Here is a 10,534-nt window from a genome sequence, read left to right as displayed (position 1 = left end):
TGCTTAGACAAAGCAGCACGCTTTAGAAACTAGTTTTATATTTAGTATATTTTGGAGAGAAGATCAAAGACTCCTTCAAAGATTTGTATTGGAACTCCAGTATTTCTGACTCTATATATTTATGCAATTTATTCAGTCAATCTTTATGCTTTGCTTAATTACGTCTGAGTAATCATCAGGTTAGATTTAGGGTTTATTAAGGTTTTGATGAATTATTGATACATAAAACTGCTAGGGTGATTTAATAAGATCCTTCACAGAATTGATCTAACTGCTTATGTTCTAGAGTAGCTAACTAGAACCATGAACTTGGGATTATAGACAACCATAAAAGTGAGTTCATTACCTGATAGACCATGGATTTCACCCACTTTTAACTATGGTTTATAGCAGCCTCCCTTCGATAAAAGCAGTTTGATTAGGCTTCTGAAAAAAAATTGAGTCGTCTAGCTAAGACTTTAAAGATGACTTTGTAGATCAGATTGCAACAGGCAATTGGTCGATAGTCCTTCATAGTCTGCGCCTCTTCTGATTTAGGAATGAGAGAGAGGATCGTTGCATTGTGATACGCCCTAAATTAGGGAAGGATCACTCAATCGGACTTAAGGGATATGAACTCACCAAAAGGGAGAACTGATGGATTAAATGGGGACACTAGAGGGGCGGAAAGTCTCTTGATACTATCAAACTTCAGTTGTTGCTTGATATGACGCACAAGTCCAACAAAAGAAGGGTTTCTATACGTTGCTTGATATTACGCGCAAGTCCAACGAAATAGAGAAGTTTATTTGGAGCTAACCATACCAAGAAACAAGAAGTGTTCTACAAAGAACAAAGGAGATAAACTCAATAAAAGGAGAAAAATGTTGTCTTATTTCGTGGCTCATAGGCCCTACATATAGGATTACAAGTTGTCGAGATCCAAAGAAGAATGTGATAAAAACAAGACATTGAAAATAGAAACAAAAACTTAACTAAATAAAGTCCAGTAGCAGTTCCAATGTCCAGTAAGACATGGGCTACCAGTCCAGTAGCAGTTCCAATGTCATGGGCTACCAGTCCAGTAGCAGTTCGAATGTCACACCTATACGTAAGCAGCTCCTGTAAACCGAAGTAAACTGGGTACAAACAAAAACCCTAGAATCCATGCGGCTGCAACTGTCCTCAAGTCGTGTCTTCGTTTCTTCTGGAGATCCTGTTCGCTGCCTTAAACAACAGGTGTCTCGAGCTCTCCCGGTCTGTTGAAACCACTCCAACGTCAACCACAAGAAGACGATGCGGAGCGAGACCCAAAGAAGAGACCCAAAGAAGCCTCCTATGAACCTCGCCGGAACTGTAGAGGTTATCGGGACAAACCACCTCCACTGGCTAAACTTAACGCGCCGTGCATACCCACCATGACCAACGAACCGAGACCATGAACCTTGAAATCTGCAACAACCGAAAGATCCAGATCTGACCAAACTTCCTCAACTCTCACCGTCCTCTAGCGAGATCTGGAAGAGAAGAAGCCGGATCTGCCATCCACTTCTGGGAGCATACATCTAACCGTCATGGCCTCTCGGTCTCCACACCACGCACAACCGGAGAAGGAGAGTGAGCTTCGGTGACCACATGTAACAACAACCGCATAAAGGATTCGCCGGAAAACAAAGAAAGAAAAAGGACAGAGCCCTCTCACACCACCGACGTGGAGGTCGGACTGCGGAGAGGAAAGATCGAAGCTTTTTTAAAGAGAGAGGTTGGAGAGAAAAGTTTTAGAGAGAGAGTCACATGTGTTTTTCGTGTTGTTCTTTTCTTTCATGCCTCATATTTGTAGATTTGTCATCTAACACCCGATTTGAATCGTATAAAAATAAAAAAAATAGATGTCACCGATTTGTAACATTTGTTACCCGAATATGGCATTATAATCTAAATGCAATTCTTATCTTTTATATCGGCTTCAAAGTCGAGCCCAAACTTTCTAATTCATATTTCCATTTTATCCTTGTTATGTCCTAAATCCATCGTCTTAGCTGATTACAAATCCTTAATTTTTCTCACGGAAACTATTGCCATGTCCAATTCATTTTCTTATGTATATTCGTATTCTTCTTTTTTACTCTGTTTTTCAGAGATTTGTTTCATAAAAGAATTTTTTTTTATGGTTCATCGATGAAAAAAAAAGCAAAAAGATCTTTGATTTTCTTTTTAGATCAAAATCTATGTATCTGTTGCTAATTGATTTGATTTTGTTAGAATTGGACAAAAAATGCCAAGTGTTGGAGTTCAGTAAACTGAGGGTAATTATGGTATAACACATAAAAATTGTTTCATTATTATGTAATTAAAAAGGAGAATTCGGCCAAAAAAATCTCAACTTTGCACGAATTGCCAAAAGAAACATGAACTTTTTGGCTGACCAAAAAAACACCAAACTTTCATTGACTTTAGAATTAATTAACAATGTTTTCGATGACTTGCCAGTTTAGCACGCCGTCAATAAATTTAACATAAATATTTGACGTCGTTTATTGTTGGCGTAAATGAAACGACGTCGTTTTCAAATGAGATGAAACGACGTCGTTTTACATAATTTGAAACTAAAAATACGTAAACCCCTGGATTCGACCCAGGTTGGTTGGTCAAATGGCAAGGCATTTTACCACTGGGCTACTGACACTTTCAATGTACTTACTAACATGTTCAATTTTATTTGGTACATATTAAATATAAAAAATTCTCTAAAAACTTAATAAGATCTTTAAAATTCCAAAAAAATTAAAAAATAAAGAAGATTTTTATAAAATAAATTTAGAAATTAAAATTAAAAATAATATTTTGTTTTTCTTTATAAAAAATAAAAACTCTTCCAAAATTTTCTAAAAACTTAAAAAGATCTTTAAAATTCCAAAAAATTGAAAAAATAATTTTTTTTTATAAAATTAATTTTGAAATTAAAATAGAAAATAAAATTTTATTTTTTCTTTTCAAAAAATAAAAAATCTTCCAAAATTTTCAATTTTTTTAATACATTTGCTAAAAGTTGTAATTAATTATACACACATAAAAATTTGATAATTGTAACTTTAATTTTTTGCATTTTATTATAATTTTTAAAAAAATTGGATTTTTTTTTAAAAAAAGAAAATTTTGGAAATTTTTTGATTTTTTAAAGAAAAAAAAGTATTTTAATTTTAATTCAAAATTAATTTTATGAAAATTTTGGAAGATTTTTTTTTTTTTAAGAAAAGTAAAATTTTATTTTTTAAAATAAAAATAAAATTTTATTTTCAATTTTAATTTCAAAATTAATTTTATAAAAAATTTCTTTAGTTTTTCAATTTTTTGGAATTTAAAGATCGTTTTAATTTTTTAGAAAATTTTAGAAGAGTTTTTATTTTTTAAAAAGAAAATAAAATTTATTTTCAATTTTAATTTCAAAATTAATTTTATAAAAAATTTCTTATTTTTCAATTTTTTGGAATTTTGAAAATCTTTTTAAGTTTTTAGAGAATATTTTTATATTCAGTCAGTACCAAATAAAAGTAAACATGTTAGTAAGTACATTGAAAGTTTCACTAGCTTAGTGGTAAAAGACCTTGTCATTTGAACCAATCAACCCGAGTTCGAGTCCAGGGGTTTATATGATTATTTTTTCAAATCAGTCGTTTTCAAATGAGATGAAACGACGTCGTTTCACTTAACCCCAACATTTAACGTCTAGTTAACACTGTCTTGAGTTTATTAATAAACCAAAAAAGTCAACAAAAGTAAATGATTTTTTTGATCAGGCTCGAGTACAGGTTTCTTTGGCAATTCGTGAAAAGTTCGTGTTTTTTTTGGCCGAATTCTCAATTAAAAATCAAAATTATGTGTAGTTTTTTCCTAGAAGAATGTATTGCTCCGTCCAAAATTTCAATAAAAATTGATATAAATCAAAAATTAATAATTTTTAATTAATATTTACCTCTGCAAATAAATAAATAAAAACATTATGTGCTGGACTCGGTTTAGTATCATCTCCTAGAATTATGAGACAATAATCGTAAGAAAATGAACTAAAAAACAGAAAGCAAGCACCTCACACTTGAGAGCAAGAGTGGCAAAACATAATATATCCAAACACTCGCAAACTTAAGTCAGCTTCAATAAGTTCACACCACACGAGTTCAGTAGAGACATAAGAGTCGCAAAAGCAAACAATTTATTTGGCGACAAGAGTCTTAATAGCTCATACAGTCATACGAGATTAAATAAAAGAGAGAGATAGATAGAGCTGAATCGAATCAGCAGTAGAACATCACGCGCTTCACATTATCTTTCAGAGGTGGGAGTGGTCTCACTGCAGCGTTCACGTGTGGCCCACCACGTGTGTTTCTACCACCCATACCACCTCCTCGTGCCATGCTCCCGCTAGCCATCGAACCACTGTCTGACGTCTCTGGCTCCATGTAGAACCGAGCCCTGAACGCTGCTAGATGAGCATAGTACGCGGGCGGCACTACAAAATCCCAGCAACAAGAAAGAAACTCATTACTTGTCTTTCAAAAACTCCAAATCAAAAAAGTATACCATTAAAATCCAAAGAAAAACTCACCAATGGATACAGAACGAGTACATCTCGCATACCTACACAGCTCAAACAAGTTATGTTTGTATGAGTTTACGTCTGTTTCATATCTTACAATTACACAGACATTTACCAAAAGAGAAATGGATCTTACGTGTAACATAAGTTATTGGTCAGAGACTGGAGTCCATCTGCAGAGAAGTTGTTCTCATCCCAAAGAACGTGGTAATGAGCAGGTCGGGAAGTGCCCTGTTCATGGAATTATAAGTTTTGAACACTTGAAAGAAAATCTAAGCCACACAAACATCTTTTCCATATATAGACTTACCTGAATACCAGCATGGCTACAGAGGTAAAAGTCGAACTCAGTGGGGTGACAGATTTTGGAATCCACGACGGTTCCTGCAAACAAATTACCCAAAGTGTTGCAAAAAAATTCAAAGGATGACAGCTAATTTAGTCATACGTGAAATCCAAACCAATCCAAATTTGTCTTACCTGGTAATATGTTTCCACTTCTGTCCACTGAATTGCGGTCATTGTGATTATGAGCAAATAGTCTTGTGTGATGGCGCTTCTGCACCACCACAAACGTCACTGGTGGCTGATAACCTGCTTCCAGCGAAGCACATGCCTGAAGTGGTTCAAATAAAATCATATTTAGACATAAGATAACTATCCACAGAATCAAACACAAGTCATTTGCTAGTTGTAACTCTTACCTTGCGGATGGCATCAAGCTCATAGAGCAAAACCTGATAAAACTGTCCTTCACTGACTCCATCCCTACGGAATTGTACCATACAATAATAACATATGCCTTTATAAAAGGGAAGATGTACAGTGTTAGTTAAGTATACGCCAAAAAAACAAACATACCTGTAGAATATGATCCTTAACGGCTTATGACCAGTTGATCTACGGAAGGCGATAAGTAACTCCCTGTTGCAAAGTAAGGAGAAAGAGGCAAGGGTCTTATACAAAGAGCAATATGAAGCGAAAAAGACTGATTCAGAGTAGAGTTCAAAATATCGAGACGCGTACTTAATCATGCCACCGGTCACTACCCCTTTCTGCGGGTCCTTCCATTCTTTGAAGAGATCCTGAATGAGCTCCTGTCTATGCGCTTGAGCACAAACCAAGCCAGCATATTTCGTAATTTCAGGCCAGTCTTGGGAAGCGACGACCTGAAAGAAAATCAAATATCATTTTAAATTTTAGAGTAATTACATCAGACCAAGGTTATCGAGGGAAAATAAAATATTCATTCCCAGAACAAGATGTTGAGAAAGAGACTTACGGCAGCAATGGACGGGCTTGAGTCCTCTCCAGGATGAGGATGTGTTACATCAGCACCAAAGATTATGGTGGGGCGATCACTGACCAGAGGAATTCGCCTAGATAAGGCATCAACGAGTACAGTATTCCTTCCTCCAACTTTGACATTAATTTTCAAAGCCACGTTAGCCATATACTGTTTGCTCATCTTAAAGACATGCTTAGTCAGGCAGCACTGAGACACAATGCCGAGTTCGGTCTCACAGATGCGCTTCAGATCACCTGCGATGGGAAATTAGAAGGGAATGACGATTAGAGAGCTCGCTTAAATGGAAAAGCAGACAATGAATGGTACTAAGACATGGCCCATACCATATAAGGATCCATTATTGTCTGGGAGAATGACAATAAGGAGATCAATCTCTTTTCCTTTAGAGAGCTTGGCCATGGCATCATGATATCGAGTTTTCAATACTTTCTCCACTTGCTCAGGGCGAGCACTGACTGGTGGAAGGACTGGTTCCGGATTAAATGCCTGAAGGTGAAAAATAATACACATCAAGGTGGGAAAGGTTAAGAAGGCGATAAAAGTTGTGCTTTACAAAAATTACCATCCCAGAGGTGTGGCACATCTGAGCAAGTTCCTGACAGAAAGTACGTGCCAAATTGTCGGGAACTTGCCTAGAGAAGTTGACGCAGATCCAGTTGCTCACTGTACCGCCATTTATCATTTTCTGCATACACACCCACAACCATATCAAGAGAACAGAATTATATGAAAAAGCGCTAGGCAGACAGATGGATAACTATTTCATCTAGTTTACCTTATTCATCATATTCCACTGTCCAACTTGCGGCAGACAAGTCCCTTCCCTTCCAGAATCATGATACTTGAGCTGCAGCATAGAAAATTTAAATCATATTACCACTCTGTAGTAAGCTTAAGAGTGACAGAAAGAAAATTGAAAGGGAAATTAATATACCCATGGAGGAGGCAGAATTCGAGCCTCAACAGAAGCAAGGGATGCGCTTATCTTGATTCCAAACTCCTTAGCATAGGGATCGTGATCATAATCATTGAGCCCTACCGTCTACGCAATCAGAAAACATCAACACATATCAGAGATATATACAACAGAGTCTACAACAGCATATAGGATAAAATATCTACAAGCAAAATATAGAGGAATGCTATTTTTTCCTCTATAAATAGAGGAGAAAATAGCAATCTCTATTTTAGAGAAAAAAATAGAGATGGGTTGAAGTGATTTTGCCTCTAAATGCTATTATAGAGGCAAAAATAGGGGTGGGTTGGAGATGCACTCAATAATCATGAACTAAAAAGGCTAGAAAGAAAAGCAAGAAGAAACATACTGTAAAATATACAATTCATAACCAGCCTTTGCTCAACCAAATGTATATGATTTTTAAAACAATTTAAAGAGATAGACAGCAATAATGAACTAGGCATCTAAGTGAAAAGGAGAATATAATATCCAAAAAAAGAAATACCCGCAAGATATCTTTTTCACGTTCTTGGGGGCGCTGACAAGTCACCTTCAGAAGAGCAGTGATCTGTCTCTCGTTCAACCTTTTTGAGTACCTCTGTCCCTCAACAATCTTGCAGACCTGTACAGCAACAGAAAATTAGCATATGAAGTATTGGTCAGCTAACAGTAATTGATGACGAACTTCCAGGTTACCTCCATTGGTAAATAATTTGGCCTGTTAGAATTCCCAACTTGCAAGCATGGTAGCTGCGTGTGCTGAATGCGAAAGCCATATGTTTCGTAGAAGTATTCAACAACAGATTTCTGGGTATTTCTTTCATCCACAGGAAATCTGAAAGTACAATACAAAAAAAAATAGAAACATAAACTTCTCCGGGTTCAGCATTCACGAAATCGTAATTCGCAAAGCTAAACAAACACTTACGTCAGTTCTCGAGTGGCCACAGCGGTCAGCCCCGAAATGCGGTACTTTCGGCGCATGTTTCCTCTATGGGTCACTTCAACCTTCACACCTCTAAGCGCCTTTTTTATCTGGTACAGAACAAGATTCAAAGTCAGTAAACACAGGAAGGTTAAGATGCACCATTTCACTTCGGTTATGGAAAATGACAGTTGAACCAGACCTTGACACGATCAGCATCGGATAAAGGCCGGGATCTAATATCCCTATTCAGCAACTCGCAGACAAATTCGGTAACAGGAAGTGCCTCTATGAATGCTGTAGATGACATATCTACAAAAAAAACAAGATTGCATCACAAGCATGAGCTGGGACAATAATATAAAATTTATTATTGAAAGTTTAGTGAACGTAATGCAGAAAGCCATCGCACCAATGTTGAGGGACAAGCCCATCTGTGTAGGACGAATGCTTTGATAGAATCCACGCCAGCTCTCCAGGCCATCCCCCAATGATTGCTTTCTTCCTATATCCGGAGAATAAAATGACCGGCCCACAGGAGTATACCTCTCTCTAACATGTTAGCAAAACTAAAAGAGCTGAGCCATGTAAGCATAGTAGTTTTGAGCAAAAGCATCCACTAGATGAGTGAACCTACTTTGAAGTTGGCAGCTCACGAAGAACAATGTCAAGAACCTGAAGAGCCTCCTGCGGGGCATCAGCTTGCTTCCCCTGTAAAAACAATCCTAGGTGATGTAGATCAGCACGGGCAGCTAGCTTGATCACAACTTTGAACTCCCTTTCTCGTCTGTAAAAGAAAAATATTTTTTTACTCCGAAAATTCCTTAAAAGGATAAAGATAATAACTATATATGAACTAACCTTTGTCCCCCAGCCCCTTCTTCCTCGTCCTGAAGTAAGATTCTGAATTCTTTCGAAACAAACGGAAGCGGTCCAGCAGTGTACAGACTTTTTCGCCCATCATATGCAGGAAGACGCCTTCCAAGATGTGTTTCACGATACAAGTCAACCAACTGTTTCATCACAGCACGATTGACACCCCTTGATGTAACTTCTGGAGTAATGGTTACCTGCAAACACAAAAAACAAGACATCATTAGATGCACTGTAGCTAAAGTATAACAAGGGAACAAGCACATCAAAAACTTACGTCATACTGGTGCAAATCTTTATCAGGTAACTCGGCAAAGAAGTGGTTGGCCTTTACAATGCATCGCTTGCCAAACTGTCCTTTACCAGGCCTCAGTGGAAACTTACAAGCTTTGCTGGAAGATGGAATGGGCTGGATTGCTTGGCTGGGAGCTCCTTGCTCAATAGAGAGCTGTTCAAATTCTTGTACCGGAGCAGGAGGATCCGGCATCTGAGTAGGACTCACCTCAGCCGGTGTAGGCTGAGAAGACACCGCTTGATAAGTTGGTAAGGTAGCTTGATGCAGCTCGGGAACTGATTGTCTCTGCGGCAGTCCAGCAGAGGATGCACCTCCACGGCCACCACCACGAGGAGGTCCTCCTCTTGGTCCACCGTACTGTTGGTGCTGCTGTTGTGGTGGCTGGCTTTCTCTTGGTCCACCATACTGTTGCTGTGATGGTGGCTGGCCTCCTCTTGGTCCACTGTACTGCTGCTGTTGTGGTGGTTGACCTCCTCTTGGTCCACCGTACTGCTGCTGTTGTGGTGGTTGGCCACCTCTTGGTCCACCGTACTGCTGCTGCTGCTGCTGTTGTGGTGGATGGCCTTCTCTAGGACCACCGAACTGCTGCTGTTGTGGTTGGCCATATCCACGACCACCACCACGACCTCCCTGTTGAGACTGAGGACTATAGCCTCTTCCCCCTTGCTGCTGTCCTCCTCCGCCTCCTCCTCTCCCCTGCTGATAACCACCACGTCCACCACCTGAGGCTGGAGCAGCATCACGGGAACCAGACCCTTCACCTCCTTCAGATGGACCATCAGTTCTCTTCTTCCTCACCATAATGAATCCTGAGAAAACAAACACTGAGTCGCAAAAACATAGAAAATCCACCTTCAGAAACCAATAAAACTACACTCATAAAAATAAATTTCTGAATGTTAAAGGAAATACAGGAAACACAATACATGTTACTTAGCAAGTAAATCAAGCAGGAAACACATTCAGAAGCCGCTCAACATGTTACTTACAAAAAGATCAAATTTCGAAATTATTCCTAACAAATTCAACCATTTGAGAGAAAGAAACATAGTACAATTGCTGTAAACTATCAACATTTTACCCCTCAAAAAAAAAAAAAAACTATCAACACCAGCACAAACCCTTAAAAATAAAAAACGAACGAACACACACGCACAAAGACCGCTACTAGATCCGATCAACGAAATCCACTAACATCTCAACTAATCATAACCAAAAATTAAGCAGATCCACCCAATCGAGTGGAAAACCTAATTATTTAGACAGATCGAAGATAGAAGCAGTGACGAACAAGCACGTTAGGACCTTGATTACCGGAAAAACGGCTATCTCACACCGGGGATGCAACGATTGACCAACCCTACTTCTCTCTCTCTCTCTCTCTCTCTCTCTCTCTCTCACCTCCAAACAAAAGAGATAACAATTTTACTGCTGCACTATATATCCCATCTCTTTTTTTGCTTAACGAGAGAGCAAACCAAGGGTTATCTGCTATGTCTTAATTTACGATACTACCCTCATCGTAATTAGCTGGCGTATAATGGCGTGTCAAGTCAGGGTTGGTCTTTCGTATGCTGACCCAAGGTCGTGCCTCGTGCGAC

The 10,534-nt window shown here is 38.3% G+C and overlaps 1 protein-coding gene across 5 annotated transcripts; it reads right to left on the bottom strand.

Moving 5' to 3' along the window:
• Nucleotides 1–4,083: 4,083 nt before the first annotated feature.
• LOC111215636 (protein argonaute 1) lies at nucleotides 4,084–10,400 on the bottom strand. Of its 5 annotated transcripts, XM_022719468.2 has the most exons (22): nucleotides 10,248–10,392; nucleotides 8,916–9,757; nucleotides 8,627–8,835; nucleotides 8,403–8,552; nucleotides 8,178–8,317; nucleotides 7,968–8,077; nucleotides 7,769–7,875; nucleotides 7,537–7,675; nucleotides 7,346–7,462; nucleotides 6,817–6,924; nucleotides 6,658–6,729; nucleotides 6,445–6,567; nucleotides 6,206–6,368; nucleotides 5,856–6,115; nucleotides 5,600–5,742; nucleotides 5,435–5,497; nucleotides 5,278–5,341; nucleotides 5,054–5,189; nucleotides 4,884–4,957; nucleotides 4,710–4,804; nucleotides 4,583–4,614; nucleotides 4,084–4,486 (listed from the first exon to the last, which is right to left on the bottom strand). In XM_022719468.2, the coding sequence occupies exons 2-22, from the start codon at nucleotides 9,732–9,734 to the stop codon at nucleotides 4,272–4,274; spliced, it is 3,339 nt and encodes a 1,112-aa protein (XP_022575189.1). In that variant the 5' UTR covers nucleotides 9,735–9,757; nucleotides 10,248–10,392; the 3' UTR covers nucleotides 4,084–4,271. The 5 variants fall into 5 exon arrangements, with proteins under 5 accessions (XP_022575189.1, XP_022575185.1, XP_022575184.1 ...); XM_022719464.2 differs by having other exon boundaries at nucleotides 5,278–5,497; nucleotides 8,916–9,742; nucleotides 10,248–10,400; XM_022719463.2 differs by having other exon boundaries at nucleotides 5,278–5,497; nucleotides 10,248–10,393.
• Nucleotides 10,401–10,534: the final 134 nt, after the last annotated feature.

This window comes from Brassica napus, chromosome A5 (assembly GCF_020379485.1).
Source record: "Brassica napus cultivar Da-Ae chromosome A5, Da-Ae, whole genome shotgun sequence".
In the NCBI taxonomy this organism is placed as follows: domain Eukaryota; kingdom Viridiplantae; phylum Streptophyta; class Magnoliopsida; order Brassicales; family Brassicaceae; genus Brassica; species Brassica napus.
This window is presented reverse-complemented; position numbering and strand designations above follow the sequence as displayed.